Here is a 21025-nt window from a genome sequence, read left to right as displayed (position 1 = left end):
CTGAATGGATTGGAACTTCCCTGCACTTGCTTATATCAAAGCCATTACATAGAGTGATTCTTGTGTCATTAAACTCATTAAGAAATAAATTTCTTGCGTAATATTTGCCAAATAGTGCAATGTTTTTCTGATTTGGAGCTGAAATAGTTTCACTTGTGTCTAGGCCTATATATACACAAAACTGACAGACACTTTATTTTGAACATACAGCTTTTATTCAGTAGTGAACCCCATGAAAATACATTGGTTCAGTCACACAGTGTGATTTGGTGGTCCTTTGTCCCAATGGTGGGAAAATTGGTCTCAATGTTTTACCATGTTGAAAAGCTTTAGTCAATTCAAAAGATGAAATCAAAGCTGCAATCTACAAATAAGAAGGCATTAAACCTATATGAACCGAACCTGGGCTTGTCAAAGACTTTAATATAAATAAGTTTGGACTGCACAAAAATTCTAAATACTGTACATTTCAGAGGAGATAACACCTGGATTAGTGAAGCACATAAATTACGGCACAATAACATTATTAACATACTGTATACAATTACAGAGATTATGCACAGTATTGAATGTCCTGTAGAGTTCCTCCACCCCTTAACTCTGAATACATCACTCTGTACCAATGACATAGAAACATCTGTCGATCATTCATTCTTATTTAGCTTGAAAAGCTCGTCAGTAACACTGAAAAAGCACTACTGGTTATTGAGGCACTTTGGATTGTTGCACAAACATTAAACTAATCACTAAATCACAGTCATTTCATTAGATATTTCTGTTTATTTCCAGCTGATGATTGTAGGTAGTTTCCTTGATTTGCAAGATTGATAACTATTCACTTCAGCATTCCAAATATAAACTAAATGAAACATACATCAGCTGTATGCTGACATGCCTCATAAAACGCAGTGGACACAAAAAGAAAAAAGAAATAGCAGTCAACAACAACTATAGCAGACAAAGCATTTGTTGGAATGGATGTCTAAGATGGGAATGTTCGTACCAGGTAAAAACCCTCCTTGATATGTAACAAAGCTAAAGCTATCGGCACAGTGACTGTTGCGCGTGCACACACACACACACACACACAGCAGTACAGAGGTAACAGTAGGAAAGGAGTTCTCTTTGGCTTCAGTAACATTGGTCACTTCACTTCTACAGTTTCTAAATTATAGTCATTACTTTACAGACGTGTCCCAGAAAAAACTTACTGCACATTTCACTATGCTTGAATGTTAAACCTGATAATAGTAACATTATGCAAAGGCTGCAAAAATTTTTACTAAAATTTCTCTAAAAATATTTTGTACAAATTACCTCTCAACATAAAAAACTAAAATCTAATAGCTACTCAAACATTTCCCATAACAATGAAGCAATATTATGTTTTAGGAATTTCTACTATTGTCAAATGACAAATACTCATGTACCTGCAAAGCAAAAGGATTTACACCACTTTTGACAGCAAATGAATATGAATAAAATACATTTTCATTATAATGAAAATACTACAACTGCCTAATGAGCAGAAAACAAGGCAACGTAAAAGTCGAAAGACATATCTGACATAAATTATAAAAATGATCATTTTAGCTCATTCATAATACTACTGGCCACTGTAAGAGTTAACAGCAGTCGAAATGCATAATGGCTGGTTTTAACACAGTTAAGATTTGGTAAATTATCAATTTGATTATCAAGCAATAATTTTTGGCCTCCCAAAAGTGGGTCTAACTCATGTGGTTCATAAAATATTTTTTTGATGCAGTCATCATTAGTAGTGCTATATCATTAAAAAGGGGGTATTAACATTGTACTCCCTCCAAAGAAGAACATGAGAGAATGCAGAAAACAAGCTAATTTTATTCCCTTTTGTCCTCTTCAAAAACAGTTTGGAATGATCAGAGGACCAAACTGAAGGGCTGGATGAAGAAAGTTAAGGCGCACAGTAGAGTTTTCATCCTCAGACTTCAACAGAAATTATCTCCAGTTCTAGTAGATCTGAGTGTCCTGATTTGTTACAAACTCCACTTGATCCCATTCATCAGTTCAGGCGTAGAACTCTTTGGTGGGTGCTTTGTGATATGCCGTGTTGGTAAGTTTGGTCTCTCCCAAATCGTAGCTACCTTCATCTTTCTTCTTCATGCGGTAGGCGAGGAGGAGGAGCAAGAAGACAGCACAGAGGAATCCAACCACACCACATGCAATGATAGCTGGACAGTGCACAGAGAAACATTTCAGTTAGTTACAATAAATATGACAAACATTTGTGAAAATAAACACAGTTGAGTGCCTTACCTGCCAAAACATCCGTGCGCTCCCACATGTTTTCAGAGGTGACTTCTTTGGGCGAGTCCATCTCATAAATCCTGCCTCCTCGTCCGTCTATGATCAGAATCTCATTTTGGGTGTCCTTCTCTGGGATGTTAAAGTCATCAGCTCTTGTCTCTTGTTCTATGCCACTTTCAATGCTGTTATCAAAGGTAGTGGTGTAACTAGGAGGCACAGGGCTGGTAGCTTGTGTGGTCCTGTCCATAGTTGGTCCAAAATCAACCACCTGAAAAAATAAAAATACAAATCATAATGTAAATTACAAAACTTTAAAATTGCATTCCTATTAAATTAATGGAAATGTGTATTACGTGGAATAGGAATAGGCAAGGCAAGGCTACAAATACATGAAATTGTGTCCTCAGCAAACAACAATACACCCCAAATCAAAAACTGCTATCCCTGTAGCTTAGAGATTTCTACAAAGCTTGTATTATTTTTGTAGTCCATAATTCATTCTCAAACATTAATGCTGCAGGATAAATTTTAAATATGCCGTTTGGACGAAAAGCTAATTTTAAAACACAATTCATTCAGCCCTGCTCTGTAGCCATACCTCTTCATCGTTGTCTCTAGCAGTCGGTGCTGTTGGAGCAGAGTCCCTCGCGGTGGTCGAGGGCTCTGGGGTCTCCGCTGCAGAGGTTGGCCCAAAGTACGGGGACCCGGCTGTTGACTGTGGCTGAAGTGGCTCGACGGTAACAATGTCTCTCCCAAATTGGGATTTGGAGAAGTTGAGAAACTTCAGGAGTTCGGCCTCTTCTGTGATGTTATCTAAAAAAAAAAAAAAAAAAACACAAAAGACATGATTTCAAATATATTTTTCCTTAGTGTATCATTTCTATTTTTTTTCTATTTTAACAGCATTCAAAACACATGAGTCATTTGCCATAGGAATTTCTGACATCTGTAGACTTCTCATAAAATCTCAACTGGTTCACTCCACATCTCCGCAGGTCAAACATCTGTGCTTCTGTGTCTCAATAAACAGCTTCATGTGACCGATATGACTCAGCCTGCCCTGGTGTTTATGTTAAAAGTCTAATGGCTACAAAGCATTACCATAGTCTCCAGATCCAGAGCCTGAGCCATCGTCTTCACCATCTTCATCATCAATCGGAAGGTCACCTGACGTGCGCCCCTCCAAGTACAGATCGTCCAGTGCAGAGGGGTGCTGGGATGAGACCAGGATCTGAAATACAAACAATAGAGATTATTTTTCAATCTAAAAAAGGGGGAAAAAGCAAAGACTCACAGACCAGCTTCTTTCACACTTGAGCAAACTAGAAACATGTGACTGCCTCCATAGCCAACAGAAAGATGATCGCTCTCTATGACCTATGCGCTGTGAGTCAAAGTCTACAGAGCATGAATTGCATCCAGATTGTAGCCTGCACTGTATAGTCACTTACAGTACAGTTATATATTGTACAGTAACAGGCCTGTTCCATTTGACTTAGTTGGGTGGGGGCTGGCTTCTTGTCTATTAAACTTTTGGCAGAAATTTGTGCTGCTTCACAGACATGCAAAGGAATCGATGCACAGAGCAGACAAGCAAAAGGATTAAAAATATGTCAAGGCAAAACTCTAAGCAATCCAAACACAAATGGGTGTAACTATAAAACAAAGGCCTAGATGTTTCCCTCCAAAAAACGCATGTTCAAACAAAGCAAGTAACTTTCATCAGGAACCTCTTTTGGAGTCTATAATTACAAAATAAAGAAGACTCAGCAGATGTTAGTGGCGAGAGGGAGAAGCCGAGACACTCATAGCAGATGAATATGGTCTATTGAGGCCTGAAATATGTCTGGTATGTGTACTATGCTTCCACTAACACAGGTGCTGAAGACCAGGAGAATAAGGGAAAGCAAAGGGACAGAAGGAGAGGCAGTCTTCTGCTAAAACAGGTGCTGACAACAAACCAAGATGGCCGACAAGCCCCTTAGTGCCAAGTCTGGCAAAAAGAGAATGGAAGTTATTTATAGTGAAAATAACTTAAAAAGATGTCTTGGTATTTTATCTTGTACACAGAAGACGTATGCTACGAGTTAAATGTATATTGCTCAAATAAAATCTCATGAAGCCTTTTTAATTGGTTCCACTGTGGCTTCTCAGATGTCTTGATTTTTATGTGAACCACCACGACTGTAACAAGAGAGAGACATAAGACAAACCAGCTGGAGTGTTGTCATAGCGGTGAACCCCCCCCCCCCCCCCCCCTCAAAAAAAAAAACAAAAAAAACGAATTGTTGAACTTTATTTTTCACACAAAGACACTGGTCTCACGGTGCCAGCGCCGACTGAAATAGCAGAGGGGGATCTCACATTCCTGCTGTCTTCAACGGGGGATTACAAAAGCAGATGCTCCGCTTCTTGTCTAAACCAAACACACGAGCGCCGCTCAGATTTCTACATAAATACAACAACTGTAAATTGGACCTCTTATGTTACTACTGATTTATTTTTACATTTTATCACATCATAACGTGCACTTGGGATCAATGTTGAGACAAATGGTAAACTTGTTAAGAGTCTCACCATGAACAAATGTCATGTACCATTGTTATCCATGGGGGTCAGACTGATAGAAAATTAGCTTTGCTATAGCAATTAACAGTTCAAAAGGAAATATTACAATATTTGAATTATGAAATGTGCACCAGAAGCTGAAACTCATGAAGAGAATTTTGGAATAATTGCAGGTGGGATTTGAACAGTCTGTCCTGTAGACACCAGGTATCTTAAACTTCCAGTTAAAATATTTAATTTAGGGAACATTTTCTGAGATTGTGTAATCCTATACATGGACTTGTTCACAGTTCTCAGCTATTCACAGTTACTGCTACAGCCATTCCAGCACATGATGCATCTGGAAAGAATACACTTCTCAGGAAAATATGCAACAATAGTAAACATCTGGTTTGAATGCTTTGTCATAGCAGCTCAGACACCTCTGTAGAAGAAGAGAGGGAACAACAAGGCTTCTGCTTATTACACTACAGAGAGAGAGTGGGGTAAGGTAAAATATAGGATTTGTTCATTGTGGTGTTCACATAAAATGCACAAAAATATTTGAAAATATTCTTTATTCTACTAATGCTCTATTAGCAGTATGAGCTCTAGGACAGGGAATATTGTCCAGGGGGAAATGTGATTGTGTAATCTTTAGGTACACATTGGACATCTGTCATCACAACTCAAACAGTAAAAAAAAAAGTAAAAAGAAATATTATATTATTATATAAGTAATTATATAAGAACACTGGAATAATGGTATGTTTTCCTTTCTTTTTTTTTGTTAATGGCAAGATCACTTATAAAAACTCTTCTCATATGAAGAAGATAAATATTATTTGGATGAACAGACCTGTATTGCCACATGTTCCTGTGTTTGGTAAGAGATAAGACTACCAAGTGGGGTAAAGGGCATTAAAGCTGAGTCACCTGAACGTGTTTTGTACAGTGAGCAATGGAAAATGTTGAAGCCGTTATTTAATTACAAAAAGGATGGTCTGTCTTGGAGAGATGATGCATGATTTTTTTGCTCATACAAAACATGTGACTGGTCTTTACAATAGTGAGAGTTGAGTGGAAAACTGCCTATGCGCCACTGCAGTTCCAAGCGTGTCTGGACTAGCCAACGGGGACTCAACCTGACTCATCCATCCAGAAAATGACCCAACCACCGGCTCCCAAAGTGACACACAGAAAGCCTGTTTCAACACTCATCTGATGGACGCAAGCGGCATCAATGACTGACTAATCAGTAGCTCTTAAGTTATTTAGAAACCGTACAAAATACCATGTAACTTGGCATTGGCACACCCAGCAATTTAGGATTGGAGTCTGTAAGTGAGGAGAGTATTGTAGACAGTGATGGGAATGAATTCAGATTATTTGTGTGGTAAAAAAAAAAAAAGACAAATATTCTTCTTTCAGTGTTCTAACATTATTTGACCGGTCTATGTTTTATTGTGGAACGCACATTTATTACACATTATAAAGTGTACACCAAGCCCACCATAAGTTTGACAATTTGTAGTCTTGGTCATTCCTCTCACGTCTTGGATAACATTAGTTGTCAGGATGACTTTTGAAATCAATACAAAATGTGCCAGTGTTTTAAACAGTTAGTTGAAATTATTTTAATTTTAAACCTAAACATCTGTAACTTAGTGTGCAGTGACTTTTATGAATGGGCAAAGTTACATGATTCTCTTCCTTAAACTTGTTACTGGGAAAAAAAACTCATTTAAAAACTTCCACAATAAAAGACCACCACATAAATCAAAAATTATCTGAATTTGGTATATTTTGGTAGCAATATATTTGGAAACAGACAAAAATCTCTTGTTTTTGGTATTTAGCCACTCTGGTCAAATTGTAAGTTCGTGCTTCATGTCCCATAAGGCCACTCTCAGGTTTCAGTTCACTCCTTTCCACCGCATACAGTCCATAAATCAAAAGCATAGAGGCTTTTTGAGAGGCTTTCTTGGGGGACTTTCACAGTCTATAAATCACACACGCAGGATATATTTGCACTAGTGACAAGGTGCAGATCCATGTGAGCCTTTTAGCTTGTCATTTCCAGGTGTTTTCCAGCATTTCCAGGCGCGCACACAGACCAAAAACGAGGAAAAGCTTTGTGTAATTAAAAAACTAATTTAAAGCAAGACATATCTGTGATTTTGGCATATCTCACCTTCTTCTGTCTTGATTTATTTAACTAGGTGGCTAACTTAAAATCACAAGTTACATCCACTCACATAGAGCCAAGATAAGAACCGGATATGTTGCCATTTAAATGGCACTAAGGAAAACAAATCAACTTTAGATGATAATTTGACATAGTTGCATTTCTTTAATAAACACTTGATTAAATTTACAACAACACATTTTTGATAATACTAAGTTAACATTAAAATAACAGCTAGCTTCGCCTCACGTTATATCTTAGTGTTTTCATTTGATTTTAAAAAGAGACAGAATGTGCTTTTATCAAACAAAAACAAAAGCAAAGGAGGTGTATGATTTAACTGACTACTGTTGGGATAATACCCGTCTAAAAACATTAAAAATGTCAAAACTATTTTAAATGGAAGTAAAATTTCAAGTGTTTTACCTTTTCAGTGAAGAAACCAGCCGCCAATCCGACGAGGAAAACCAGCCAAAGATTCCTCATTTCAACTTCCTAAAAGTTTTAAAACAAAGGGGAAACAAAGTCCTCTAAACTAATAAATACACACAGTGAAGAAAGGTCCAAGCAGAATAATCCGATTTCCGTGCAGATAAGTCTAAATAAATGTGTCCTCGCTGAAAAGTGGCCGCGTTGTGATGTGGAGCTCTGGAAAAGTTGTTTGGTCTGAGTCTGGCAAACAGCGTGGCTGCGTAATGACGTCAACCCGACGCTCATTGAGAAAACAGGGGCGTCTTCTTACGTGTTCTGATGAAGGCATGTCCAAAATTACAGAGAAATCATGAGAGAAATGTACTCTATGTGCGAGAGAGATCTATTATAGACTCCAGAAGGGTAGTGCAAAAGAGAGGAAAAAAGGAGAATCAGCTGTTATTTATGTATCAATTTATTTAGATGTAAATGCTATATAAATATAAATAACACCAAATTAGATGTAGATGCTATATAAATATAAATAATAGCAAAATCTGTTTATATAGCATAATACAGGTTCTTGGAAATGATTACCACTGGATTTTGCATGTATCTAACTGATTCAGGTATTAAACTTAAGGTTTTAAAGGTCAACTTACCCGTTTTATTATGTTAATTTGCACCTTCTTTTAAATAACTCCAATCTTATTACAGTTATGTGCAGACAGAAAGCCTTTGATGACAGTATTATTATGATTAATTTAAATTCACGTTACTAAAAACAACTTTAACTTCGCTTTGAAGTTTTAGTTACAAGTACACTTTCAAATATTAAAACATATTGAATTACAGTGGATGAAGGAGGTAAATGTGATGCTGACCTCTACTGGGCAAACAGCAAATCATGTCTACCATACCATTGTATGGTTTGACACAGATTTGGTAACAACAATAAAATCGTGACCCCTACTGGACTTTATCAGAAACAGCAAATCATGTCTACAGTTGGTTCGACACAGATTTGGTAACAACTTTAAATTAAATTATGATTTCAGAGTCCAGCAGTGAGGTAAGGGTTAGGTCCTCAGCAGCTCAATGGCTTTTTACAAAGCAGAAATAAGGATCATCTTATTCCACCACCTTTTAGATTTCTTTTCCACACTGGAGGGATCTACAAGACAAAGTAATATTTTTTATAATGTGACTGTTACAGATGAATGTATACAGAAAATGAATAAATTACATTACCAGTGAAGGCTCTAGATGCCGTCCCAAAAATGAAAGCAGTCTCCTCCAAATTAATCCACTCCCCAAAAACATAAAACCTGTGACAAGCCAAAAAACTCTGGGATCCTGTAGGAATACACAGATCATGCAAGAATGAACATGAATGAACATATTGAAAAAAGAAAACTAAAATGTCAAAATTACCTCTTCAAATGATGACTCCAAATTCATACCAAACGCCACTCCGATTAGGCCAAACAAAGATAGGGAGAATGTGCCCATTGTTAGCTGTAGATTGAGACGCATCATAACATTTCGATGACTATAGGGGAAAAATTTGAATTATTATGTTATTTTAGAAGTTTCAGGTATTTACATATAAGTACAAAACACCGTAACAAGATACCTGTCCAGATTAATAAAAATAACACTTTCAGAGTCATCTATTAGTCCTTTTAACTCTCTGGCCTTATTCCCCAGCTCTTCTGCCTGCAGAAAACACAATTCATTCAATCTTTACTTAATTTTTGCCTGCATTCCTTCTTACTATTTGTACTGTGGGGTGAGATTAGTAAATTTTCTCCACAGTAAGAGGGAAAAAAAGATAGTAAAAATAGTTTACCTGCATGTAATAATTCTCCAACAACAGTTCCATCTCCTCAGCATGGTCAATACCCAGGCTGCTCTCTTCACTGCAACATAAAACACATATATAATCATGTAAGGGACAGCTCTAAGAATTTGTTGGGTGTAAAGTATAAATGTCTAGATTGACTTTTTAGTAACGTTTAACACATACAAAACTCTTGGGTCCGTCCACTTGGTTAAACAAAGTTCTTCGATCATCTCATCTTCATCCAAAATCTTCAGCAAAGACTCTTTGAAAACCTTTATGTCAGTTTCCAACTCTGATAAACTAAAAGGCAAAATTTAAATTCAATAGTATTGTGCATCTTAATAATGACTGAACAGTTGTGCAGTACCTCTTGCTGTTTTGAAGTAAAACATGTAGCTTGCTTCGGTCGGCAGAGAGAATTTTTGGGTCAACTAGAGATTCCAGTGTGTCCAATATGACAGGCTCAACCTCATTTAACCGGGTCTGGAGAGTGTTTACCTATTGACACAGATTCACAGTGATAAAATGTACATTCAGAGTCTGTATATAGACAATAGATATATTTCCGCGGCGAAAAAAGTACTTCAATAATTGGATACCTTGATAATAAAATCAGAATACACGCACATCAAAAATTAGATAATTCAAACATCCAAGTGTCAATTGCTGGGTTTCAGATAGCATCGCAACATTTTATAGGCCATTATTTAATACACATGGGGGTAGGTAAAAGGAACAGTCTTGGGTTTAGTTAAGAATAGAAATGATCAGGTCCCATATTTGATAATTTAGCTTTCTGATAATTCATGAGAACGGACCCTCCAAGACATCATCACATTTTAGAATAACTTAATTTTTTTTTGCTTTATTTCAACACATGCAGAACTTTCACATGACATTTTGGCATTTACATGACATTTTAATACTGACAATTATCCAATTTTTGGTGCATGTAAACGTACCCAGTCTGTATGCTCACCCGGTGCTGCAGTATGGCTTCCAGAGCCCTGAACTCAAACGGGAGAGAGTACGTCTGAGTAGCCAGCTGTGGGGCGAGCTCCAGCACCAGCCACCGCTCCAGTCCCACGCCTCGAAAGTCCAAAACTTGAAGACTCTCCAGGGTCACAATGGCTTTTAGGGACTGCAAAAACAAAGAGGCAGACTTAACCTTGTTAGGGATATACAAACTAGGGCTGCACAATATAAAAATGATCTATATTGCAAGGTCAATATTGCAAAAAAAAAATGTATATATAATAAAATAATAATAATAAATATATAATAAAAAATACAGACGATTAAGTTGTCCATTGGGCAGATATTTGCCTTTTTTTTTTTGAAGAGATTACAAGATGTTTAATCTTTGTATTGGTCTTGGTTTAGTGTTTATGCAGGGGCGGACTGGCAATCTTTTCGTTCTGGAAAAGTCAAATTCCACCGTGGGCCAATTTGTGGGGGAAAGTCCAGGGTCTGTCCCTGTGTTTATGTCTTCATTTTTACTAGCAAATCATTGAAATTCATATTTTGTTGCAATTTTAATTGATTTTCCTTAAGCCTACTGTATGCTCTAACATCACAATAATACCATTATAGAAATATTAAACAAATTCTTGAATCACAACTCCTTACAATATTATGCATTAATAAATTAGGGTGATTTTTTTTATTTTATTTTTTTTAGAATTATTATTAAACAAGTAATCATCAGACAAATAAAATAAGAAGGTTTAAACTGGCACATGCTTCAATATCAATCTTTATTTTTAAGAGCTGTTCCTGGCTGCTTTTCCCATTTTTACCTTTGATCTGTCAATATTAGCATGAGTAGACTGTCAATACAACAGTGTTAAAGGTCAGAGTTTCTTCAGCCAAAAATCAGTCTTGCTTTTGGACTTTTGGAGAAGCAACAACAAGAAAACAAGGTAACCTGCATTTCAATTCTCTTTTTTAGAACTGCATAGGACAGACTTCTTGTGGTAAAATGTATGAAGCTCATGTCTTATCAGTTATGCCAATATATAGTTTTTTTCACTACAATATGTGAAGTAGTAAGTCAGGAACAGTATTAATTGAACAGTGAAAAGAACTAAACATTTTATTTTATTTTGTATTTTATTGCAGCATGGGTGGTAGGCTGCTATGGCTATGTTTGCTGGGGAGCCTTTTGTGTATCAGTCAGGCTAAAAACAAAACCTGTCTCACATCAGCCTCCACCTGTGCTGAGTGCATAAATTCAGGCCGAGAATGTGGCTGGAGCATGGACCCTCTGTGTAAAACACGCTGCAATACAATGAAAGAGCATCAAAGAGCAGGATGTGCAAAAAGTCAAGTGTATAACCCTAAATGTGAAATACTTATTAAAAGGTACGTTTAAAAAGTATATTTGCACCCATTGGCGAAGCGTTAAAAATTGTGTTTCTGACGTTTGTGGTAGGAATAAGACTGCATATGGCCACTCTAACTTCCTGGAGCCTCAGCACTTGTCCCTTAAACTGAGACCAGAAGAAAGTCTTGTCTTCGCTTTAAAAATCACCACACCCAGACACCAACCAGAGTTGATGCTGGAAGCCACTGCATTACCAGAAGCTGTTAATATCACATTCAAGAAAATTTCAAGTGGAAATCCTATGGTTTTTCAGGTAAGTATACTGTAAGGTAATGTTGGGAAAAACATTTCAGTTCAGTGTGTTGACATGTTTTTTTTTACTTAAAAATATATAGAATAATAATAGTAGGATTTAACATTTTCATTTTATTATTAAGGTGAGGGTAAAGGCTGGGAAGTGCCCCCACAATGAAGATTCAAACCAGCCACAAAATAAAACTGGACCCTGGTCTGTTGAGATCAAACCAAGTGGGTTTTCACAAAGTGCAAAGTTGGAAATAGACTTGGAATGTAAGTATTGTCAATAGTAATAAATATGATGCTATAAATTCATTCATTTATTACATGGTTTTCTAGGTCAGTGTGAATGCCAAAACAATCAGGAACCCGACAGCCCTGCATGTGATGGCCATGGTACTCTGGTGTGTGGTGTGTGTCTATGTCAGCCGCCTTACAGTGGGTCACATTGTGAGATAGACCTTGAGTCTACAAAGAGCGATGCCTCGTGCCGCTCCGGCCCCGCTGAACCAGTCTGTAGTGGGAGGGGCTTATGTGACGAAGGCTTCTGTATTTGCAATAAACGCGACAACCCAAATGAGATGTACTTTGGTCAATTCTGTGAATGCAGCAACTTTAACTGTCCGTATAAGAATGGCAGGTACAAAACCCTTAAAATAATATTAACAATAGTAATTAGCAAATATGTTAATCAAATGGTGAGATTATTTTCTATTCATGGGTTCAGCTTCCTGTAATATGCAATATTTTGAGGACTTTTCCATTCAAAAGATCTTATATTTTATTTTTAATTGTTAATTTGGCAACTGTCTTACTTTTTCTGAATTAATTTTGAAATAGGATAGATAAAAGTGGTATTATTCACAGACATGATTGATGATGGTGTCAATTGAAATTGTAGGCAAAAAATGTTGATACACCAAAATGCAACAAAAAATGCAACTAAATAAATTTGTGGATCCATTATTATGATTATGAGGCAACAGAATGTTTCATGTCATTTGAAAACCCAGCAACAGTGACAAAGTTCACATTGATGTAGGCCCTTTTTTGCCTTATTGTTCAAAAGATGATATATTGAACAATAACTTTAGGGGCTCAATATTTATCATATTTATTTATTTCAGCTCATGTTTTTAACAATATTGTACATTTTAAATTGTTTTGTTTTTAATGGGATTTTGCTTTAGGGTTTTGTGGCATGATCTCAATATTATCATTCATAATTTCTTCAGCAATATATCGTACTTCTAACTTTGTTATTGTGAAAAGCCTGATCGTATAATTGCTTTATATTTAACAGGGTCTGTAACGGACGGGGGATATGTCAGTGTGACCAGTGCATTTGTGAGAACGACTGGGGAAATACAGACTGCAGTTGTAAAATGAACCCAGCTTCTTGCATGTCTGAAAACCAGCTGATTTGTAATGCACGGGGTGTATGTGAATGTGGGACATGTGTATGTATACCCCCATTCACTGGGCCGACCTGTGAGTCCTGCCCTACTTGCCAACACAGGTGCCAAGAGTATGCAAGCTGTGTCGAGTGTCGTGTGTTTGGAACAGAAAGGTATAGAATATGATGGATATTCTTGTTTGTTTTGTAAACCTGAATGTAAAATATTGTAAAATATGAATTCTTATTGTTTTTAGATGTGCAACAGAGTGTAGTGACTACACTGTGACACTAGTAGACACCAAAGATGATGTACCTACGCCTCTATGTAGAATGATCAGCCAAAAGGACAGCTGTTTTTTCCATTTTTCTTATTCCAGGTCCTCATCTAGTAGCCAACTGACTGTGGCAAAGACTAAAGAATGTCCTGCAATGTTCACATAAATTGGGAAATTTAAAACTCATTTAAATTGAAAACAAAAAGTATAGTTCTGTATAGATTATATAGTTATGTTCATTTAAGGCAGTGGAACATATTTAGGAAAACTGCTAAAACCCCTTTGACAATCCTAACTGTTTGAGTAAGATAATGCTCTCTGCTACACCAGTGTTTTTGACTTTTGCTAATATGTTTTGAAATGAATGTGATTCTTGTAATAATTAATACAAGTGTTAATATTTATGTCTTATCTCAAATGTTTATACACCTGGAAGTGTGATATGAATGGAATTCTGCTCTCTTTCAGCCCTATTATCCATTCCTAGTAGATGGTCTTATTGTGTCTGATAGATGATACCTCCATTCTGATGATGATACAGTTGTTCCGGGCAGTGAGGCTTGTGCTGTGCTGAAAGCGGAGATCTCGGGCCTGCAGACTCAACTCCTGACAAAGCTCTGTCTTCTTCTTTTCTAAAACAAATAAGAATTACAGTTTAGTGTAGAAAATTATTACAAATGACATTGCTCGATAATAAATGCAATTGCTGGCATGACTTACCAAACGTTGTGACATTTCCTTCTTGGTCAAATCTCATCTGTAATACAATAAAAAAAAAAAATAAATAAATAAATAAAACAAACAAGAGGCAGCAAAACATGTAGAATTAAACAGTTAGTGGAGTCAGCTTTATATCACTAGGCAAAATTATAGGACAGGATCTGTTGTGCAAATATTCACATATAGTTGAAATTAATTTTTGCTTTTTTTATTATTTTGTTCTTACCACAACAAAGGTGGGAGCCACACTGGAGGGAGAAGCTTCAGACACTGCATGGCGAATGGGGCAGACTATTGGAAAAATGTCTTAATAGTTATTAAGTTGCATTGAATTCAGTGCATTTCTGGGTGTTATGATTGTGCATTACCTTTCCAAGCAGCTCCAACTTGCAGCAAACTCCCCTGAACCTGCACATTAGAATATGAATCCAATTGCTGGGTGGTGGTAAAAGCCCTTTTCTGACAGTGAGTTCTGTACTGTCCCTGTTTATTTCCATGTAAAGTGGTAAGCTTCTGTGAGGGGGCAAATGGTCGACCTTTTATGACCAAAGTTCTTATCCCCCCCAAAGTCAGAGGTCTAGAAGCATAATGTGAATATAGGTTTATACTTAATTGTGAATAAGTCCGTAAACACGTCCTGCATACAGAGAAAAGCATCTTCTTTCTTCACTGTGTATTTATAGGCATCAAGATCAAACAATGATGCTTCATGTGATATTTAATGCCCTTCTCTTTGGTTTAACATTATAAAGAAGTGGCAGGATCCTGTAACTCCAGATGTCCCGGTCCAATTTTAACCAAGCGTCTTGGGTTCCTTCACAATCCCGAGGAAAAAATATACTTTGCACTTACGTTGTCCTACTTTCTTAACTTTTCTTCCTGCTGTCATTGCTGTTACCGAACATGTTTGCAAATGTGCAGCTAAAACCCCTTTGGGCGACTTTAATTGCGATGACAGGACCTTGCACAGAAAAACTGAAAAATAAACTCAGCAACACCTTAAAACAAGTAGGATCCAACCGTGTGATTCTTGTTTACATCCTGAAGAACAAGATCCATGGTCAACACTAGCATGGAGCATGGAGAAAGAGCAATGAGTGCGACCAAGATGCACCGCGCGGAGCAAAGATCGGCTGTGTAAAAATAAAGCGAGAGCATCACTACACAAACGTAACTATGAACCATAGAACCATAGAACAGTAGATCTCGCATTGACTAACGCTGTCTATTAGAACGAATGCGTCAACAAAGCCGCCATCTTGGTACAGGAGTAACGCTGCTTTCAATGAATGAACATCAATCGGGGACAAGGAGATATCAGACCAAGTAGCACTGTGCTTCCCACTTCCCCGATTAGACCTGGGTTAGTCCTGGTTCAGTGCTGGTTTAATTCTGGTTTAGTCCTGGTTCAGTACTGGTTCAGCTCTGGTTTAGGCCTGGTTTGGTCCTGGTTCAGTCCTGGTTTAATTCTGGTTTAGTCCTGGTTCAATCTTGGTTCAACTCTGGTTCAACTCTGGTTTAGTCCTGGTTTAGACCTGATTTAGACCTGGTTTAGTCCTGGTTCAGTACTGGTTCAACCCTGGTATAGTTCTGGTTCAATCCTAGTTCAATTCTAGTTCAGTCCTTTTTTAGTCCTGGGTTCAGTCAGTCTGGATTCATTTAGGATCATAGGCCTACAAAATAAATGTTTTATCTTTGAAATATTATACCTTGCTCTTTCGTCCGGCATCTTCGCTCGCTGATACTGTGAAAAACTTTACCTCAGACCACTGAACTCCTGTACCAAGATGGCGGCGGCTTTACCGTTCTATATCTAAGACCACGAACGTAATTTTATACTTCTATGTTTTTTAATTGGCCATTTGTATTTAACATATTTATATAGGCTGCGTTGTGTAAAACTGCAGTGGTACATGTGGATGTATTAGCTCATTTATTTTTCACCAGTAATGATTAATGTATACAGCAACGGATGCAATAACTTTCTATGTTTGCAAAGCGTGGATAAAAATCTTAAAAAAAAAAAAAAAAAAAAAAACTAAAATAGCATACATTTTTGCCCAAATAATAAAATAAAAATACAACGTGATGTTACAAACCGAGAAATTCAAATAACAATGTTAAAAAAATAAATAAATAAAAATCAGCATCAGCACCACTTCCTTCATAGGGATGCAGAAACCGGAAGGATGCTGTAGGAGGGAGGAAGCGTAGTCGTGTTCAGCTCTAGAGGCAGTATTCACTCTTCATTTTAGTTGTAGACTATATCTATATTCATATTTATCCATGTTTCCATCCTGTTATTCCAAACCGTCAGGGAATGGGGGGAAGAAGAGCTCGTGGGCTAAGCTTTTGCTGGGTGTGTTTGTTGTGTACATGCTGCACACCGCTTGGCTGCTCTATAGTTTCCTTAACAACAAGCCCTGCGATGGAGGAGAGCTCTGCATCACCTCCTACCTGGCTGCAAGACCCAGACTACAGGTACAGCTGTGGGTGTGAGTGATATGGTTGATGTGCATGGACCAATAGTCTGTTCAATTTACTGTTGGGGAAGTCACATGGCTATTTGCTATTTGATTAGGGTGACCAGATGTCCCTATTTACCCAGGACAGTCCCAGTTTTGAGTCCTGTGTTCTCTGTCCCAGTGGATTTGTCCAAAGCCATTGATTAGTCCCAGTTTTACACAAGAAATGTCCCAGGTCTCCCTAATTTTGACCAATTTGATACCTGCCAACAGTAAAGAGAGGCATAAATTGTAATTTGTTTCAGTAAAATACAGTAAAGCTACTTAAAAATGACCAAAACACCAGGAAAATGTAACTATCGTGCCTTACATGTTAGTTGTGAATGGTCTCTGCATAACAATTTTCTTTAATTACGCACTTGCTTGACAATTTTATTATTACCAACCACTAAAAAACGGGGATGTCCCAGTTTTTTATTTTAAAATTATGGTCACTCTATATTTGATTGTTGCTTTCTGTAACTTTTTCAGATGAGTGTATTTACTTGTCTCGTACCAGACAACAGCCATCTTAACCTTGCTCTTAAAGTTGACCCGTTCAATCCACAATCTTCATTTGAAAGGTTAGTCAAAAACACATTCATTAGTAATCAGTTTTGTATCAGCATTCGTCATTTTCAGATTTTTTGCTCTTCAGACAGGTTGCAGTGTCAGTGCCAGAGGAAACCCGGGCTAACGGTAGCTTGTATGCTGTGGTCTATGTGCACAAAGCTGGAGTTTCCCCTCTAGAAGACAATAGAGAGGTCCACTACTCAGCCAAGCTCACCACCTACTTTGCTGCCACAGCATCAGAGGAGGTAATAACATGATAGTTCACTGTAATGTTTCTCAATTTGACCATTATCTTCTTGTATAATGGATCAAAGATACTTGACCTTATTTTTAAACCTGTGTGTCATGACGTAATTAAGTAAAAAGAAGATAGAAGAAATATTATTGAATTTATTTTCCCATCAGAGGAGGACTTCACGGAAACCAAAGCCTGTATCACACTGGAGACCTCATCTGTCCGTTATAATGATGTCTGAAAGTTTCTCATTCAATAAAGGAGGAGTTCCCAGTGATGTGCGCCGCTTCATGAGAGTGTAAGTGTAATATTTAAACAGTTTAGTACAAATATATAATTACTTTTTAAATATGCTTCTTTTGTAGCTCTAAGAATGAAAGACAAGTCACTTACCTTCCTCTTCTGATGGTGAATGAGCTCAGCTTCAGAGTCAGAGACCTCATGGTAGGATATCAGAGCAACACTATCTTTTGTGTTCAATGGCAGTAAAACAACATTGACCCGTAACTCTGCAGGAAATCAACAGCAGCTCAGTGCAGCTCCCGCTCACTGTGTCCTATGAGGGCATTTCTTTGAGGAGATTTAGGTTTTTTGTCCAATTACAAGACATGGTTTATTCCCTCCGACAATTTGGTGAGTTATTTAAAACTTGTAATTAGTTTTATTATAGTCCCCTTAATGACCTCTGATATCCCTTTTTCTTTTTAGGCTTCACAGAAGAAAACGTAGATGAAATTAAAGAAACACTTGTGGGGTCAAACCTCTATCTGTTAGTGCTGACTGCACTCATCACATCTCTCCAAGTAAGAAACATTGTGCAATGTTTTATACATAAACACAAAAATAAACATTGACTTTTATGTTTGTCCAGCTTGTATGTGAATTTTTAGCTCTTAAAAATGACATAAGCTCATGGAGGGGGAAGAGCAGCATGGTAGGAATGTCCAGAAAAACTGGTAAGAAATCTGCTGAAAATTTAAATTATATTTTGCATTTGCTGTGCTACTGACTTCATTATATTATTGTGTATTTAGTTCTGTGGCGCAGTTTCAGTACGTTACTGATCTTCATGCATCTGCTGGAGGAGACCAGCCTCCTCGTGCTGATCCCCATTGGTCTGGGAGCATTTGTAGAGGTACAAATTGCATCACTTACATTTATTTATTTATTTGAATGACAGATAAATACATTTGTTAATTGTAATGTTTCACGTCAGGTGTGGAAGGTCTTCAAAGTCTATAAAATCAAACTGCAGTGGAAAGGTTTAACTGTAAGTATTCAAACTGAGAGCCACATTCAGGTACATTTGTGTCTTTCTAATAATCATAATAATATAATAATAATAATAATAACTTTGACAAATAGCAGGTAAACAAAATGGACGATGAAGAAAAGAAAACTGTGGAGTATGATACACAGGTTTGCTTTATTTTTCCCCATATCTGTGTTGTGTTCATAGTCATGTTTTTAGCATAATTATTTCCACAGGCTTCCAGATATTTGTCCTACTTGGTCTATCCTCTGTGTATCAGTGGAGCTATTTTCTCACTGGCCTACTTACGACAGAAATGGTGAGCTGTTCAAATTTCTAAAATTAAAATGATTTACATTTACAACATTAATTTAAGTCTGATTTCAATATTTAATGTCTTTATGGTTTTAGTTACTTTTCCTGGTTACTTAACACACTGGTGACTGGTGAGTAGCTTTAATAGAATCATATTCATGTTATTGATATTAGTTGCCTTGTTTTTTGCTGGAATTTAACCTGTGTTGTCTCAGGTGTGTATGCGCTGTGCTTCTTGTCCATGGCTCCGCAGCTCTTCATCAATCACAAAGGTATATTTGTCTGCTGTACTTTAATTCAACTGTTCTACCAATTAGCTTGTTATGAATTACGAACACACACAAGACATGTTTTACATTTTTAATTTTCTTCTTTTTAACCTGTCAGATGAAGTCTGTGAGCCACCTGCAGGGGCAGTGTTGGTGTACAGAGTGAGTACATTTTTCCTTCTACAAAAATCTTATAGTTAATTTGTCTATACACTATAATACTGATGTATGTTTTTTTAGGTTTATCTCATTCAACTTGTGAATTTATTAATAAAAGGATGTACCTGACCATTGTCCAGCATAATGCATGAACCTTGAAGCACTTTTATTTACTGTACATGTCATTTAATTTTGTTATCATTATCAGAACACAAACAAACATACACAGAAGTGCCAACAAACCTATACATGTGGGAATCTTGTAGAAAAAAACGGAAGAATGAGCACTCTCTGGTTGAAATGCGTCAGCATGTCCCTATAGCCATAATCCTTCTCTGTTTCTTAAATCTATACATACATGACCATGAACAAAAGGCACAGGAAGAGAAATCTTATATACCCTGCTCCATATTTATTTTTTCCCCACGGTTTACAGTTTCAGCATTACAGCTACCTGCCCTTGGATAAACAGAAGTGTGCCTACCAGTCTGCCCCACATAACCTTTACAACTTTTGCAATTCTTCAAAATTGAAGAGCAGTTGTTTCTCTTGGTGTAAATATTGGCATAACTGCTTTCTGTCTGCAGGGAGTCAACACACTCATATCAGACCTGTGCTACACCGCCTCCTTTTTCAACCCTTCCCTGTCCCTCACTTCCTCTCACCAACTCTGCTGCTTTAGAGATGAACTTTTCCTTCTGCTTTATCTCTACCAGCGCAGGTAAGAAGCATGCAAAGTATTATGTAACAGTGGAACTCACACAGACACAACAACATTTTAATATTTTTTTTTATCTGTTTGGTCCCAATCAGGAAATATGGCTTAAAATCCAGAAGACGAGACTCTGGAACACAAAGCAAGAAACTGAAAACTCAGTGAGAACAAAATAACAGGCGGGGGATTAATCCAATGAAAGTAATTTAAAAAGCAACAACCATTTGACATCACTGCATTTCACATTTCCAGCTTTATTTATGAAAAATCCACTATATAATTCTCTGTGCTTGGTTAATGTTAAGGTTAAAATATGTTAAATATTCTTTACTATCATTACTACTATCATTATCACCTGAAAGTGGCATGTTGTTGAACATCATGGGACATGGGGGGGCCAGACTAAGCTCTTTAACTGCAATAACAATATATGACTTTCAGTTTTTATCAATTGTAATGAGACAGATTTCAATAGTAATACGTGGCAACAGATTACAACCCTGAAAGCCAGTATACCCAAAAAGTTCGAATATATTATCTTGTATGTATATCTCACTTTTTATTATAATTCAGTGGCATTAATGAAAAATTTGAACATTAAGTGGGATGAGGGCCTTAAATAGCTTTGCAGGACAACCAAAAGAGGAACAGGTAGTCACCCAATCATTACATTTCATGGACCATGGAGTCATGGTTTGCTTTGTA

The 21025-nt window shown here is 37.0% G+C and overlaps 3 protein-coding genes across 4 annotated transcripts; 1 reads left to right on the top strand and 2 right to left on the bottom strand.

Moving 5' to 3' along the window:
• Positions 1 to 192: 192 nt before the first annotated feature.
• On the bottom strand, positions 193 to 7695 carry LOC110171795 (syndecan-2-like). Its single transcript, XM_020937580.2, has 5 exons — positions 7451 to 7695; positions 3391 to 3520; positions 2888 to 3102; positions 2299 to 2557; positions 193 to 2213 (listed from the first exon to the last, which is right to left on the bottom strand). Exons 1-5 carry the CDS (start codon positions 7508 to 7510, stop codon positions 2050 to 2052), a joined length of 828 nt encoding a protein of 275 aa, XP_020793239.1. The 5' UTR covers positions 7511 to 7695; the 3' UTR covers positions 193 to 2049.
• A 535-nt stretch (positions 7696 to 8230) lies between these two features.
• Positions 8231 to 15392, bottom strand: mrs2 (magnesium transporter MRS2). 2 transcript variants are annotated; one of them, XM_055163533.1, is made up of 13 exons: positions 15297 to 15380; positions 14667 to 14706; positions 14525 to 14589; positions 14299 to 14335; positions 14098 to 14210; positions 10261 to 10422; positions 9649 to 9779; positions 9465 to 9581; positions 9288 to 9357; positions 9072 to 9154; positions 8870 to 8987; positions 8687 to 8791; positions 8231 to 8609 (listed from the first exon to the last, which is right to left on the bottom strand). In XM_055163533.1, exons 4-13 carry the CDS (start codon positions 14333 to 14335, stop codon positions 8562 to 8564), a joined length of 984 nt encoding a protein of 327 aa, XP_055019508.1. In that variant the 5' UTR covers positions 14525 to 14589; positions 14667 to 14706; positions 15297 to 15380; the 3' UTR covers positions 8231 to 8561. The 2 variants fall into 2 exon arrangements, with proteins under 2 accessions (XP_055019508.1, XP_020792841.2); XM_020937182.2 differs by having other exon boundaries at positions 14667 to 15392.
• Positions 15393 to 16584: 1192 nt separating this feature from the next.
• On the top strand, positions 16585 to 21025 carry LOC110171794 (lipid scramblase CLPTM1L-like). The gene is made up of 17 exons (XM_055163875.1): positions 16585 to 16779; positions 17295 to 17386; positions 17461 to 17620; positions 17781 to 17908; positions 17976 to 18054; positions 18126 to 18243; positions 18319 to 18413; positions 18482 to 18566; positions 18645 to 18745; positions 18827 to 18880; positions 18979 to 19029; positions 19099 to 19181; positions 19274 to 19308; positions 19393 to 19449; positions 19565 to 19608; positions 20193 to 20326; positions 20419 to 21025. The coding sequence occupies exons 1-17, from the start codon at positions 16585 to 16587 to the stop codon at positions 20483 to 20485; spliced, it is 1578 nt and encodes a 525-aa protein (XP_055019850.1). The 3' UTR covers positions 20486 to 21025.

The sequence above is a fragment of the Boleophthalmus pectinirostris genome, unplaced genomic scaffold (assembly GCF_026225935.1).
Source record: "Boleophthalmus pectinirostris isolate CB_2022bp ecotype Guang Dong unplaced genomic scaffold, ASM2622593v1 HiC_scaffold_6, whole genome shotgun sequence".
Classification (NCBI taxonomy): domain Eukaryota; kingdom Metazoa; phylum Chordata; class Actinopteri; order Gobiiformes; family Gobiidae; genus Boleophthalmus; species Boleophthalmus pectinirostris.
The sequence above is the reverse complement of the archived record's forward strand: the minus strand, read 5'-3'. Positions and strand labels throughout refer to the sequence as shown.

What these genes read in the sequence shown, in the direction of transcription:
- mrs2 (XM_020937182.2), bottom strand. Translation starts at nt 14,955, where the DNA reads ATGCTTTTCTCTGTATGCAGGACGTGTTTACGGACTTATTCACAATTA. An exon ending in TTACTTCAAAACAGCAAGAG is followed by an intron (nt 9,582 to 9,648) that starts GTACTGCACAAC and finishes TTTGCCTTTTAG; the next exon opens with TTTATCAGAGTTGGAAACTG. An exon ending in TGGACGGACCCAAGAGTTTT is followed by an intron (nt 9,358 to 9,464) that starts GTATGTGTTAAA and finishes TTTATGTTGCAG; the next exon opens with TGAAGAGAGCAGCCTGGGTA.
- LOC110171794 (XM_055163875.1), top strand. Translation starts at nt 16,585, where the DNA reads ATGTTTCCATCCTGTTATTCCAAACCGTCAGGGAATGGGGGGAAGAAG. An exon ending in GTGCGCCGCTTCATGAGAGT is followed by an intron (nt 17,909 to 17,975) that starts GTAAGTGTAATA and finishes CTTCTTTTGTAG; the next exon opens with CTCTAAGAATGAAAGACAAG. An exon ending in TGCAGTGGAAAGGTTTAACT is followed by an intron (nt 18,881 to 18,978) that starts GTAAGTATTCAA and finishes GACAAATAGCAG; the next exon opens with GTAAACAAAATGGACGATGA.
- LOC110171795 (XM_020937580.2), bottom strand. Translation starts at nt 7,510, where the DNA reads ATGAGGAATCTTTGGCTGGTTTTCCTCGTCGGATTGGCGGCTGGTTTC. An exon ending in CTCTGGATCTGGAGACTATG is followed by an intron (nt 3,103 to 3,390) that starts GTAATGCTTTGT and finishes TTTTTTTTTTAG; the next exon opens with ATAACATCACAGAAGAGGCC. An exon ending in CTAGAGACAACGATGAAGAG is followed by an intron (nt 2,558 to 2,887) that starts GTATGGCTACAG and finishes TTATTTTTTCAG; the next exon opens with GTGGTTGATTTTGGACCAAC.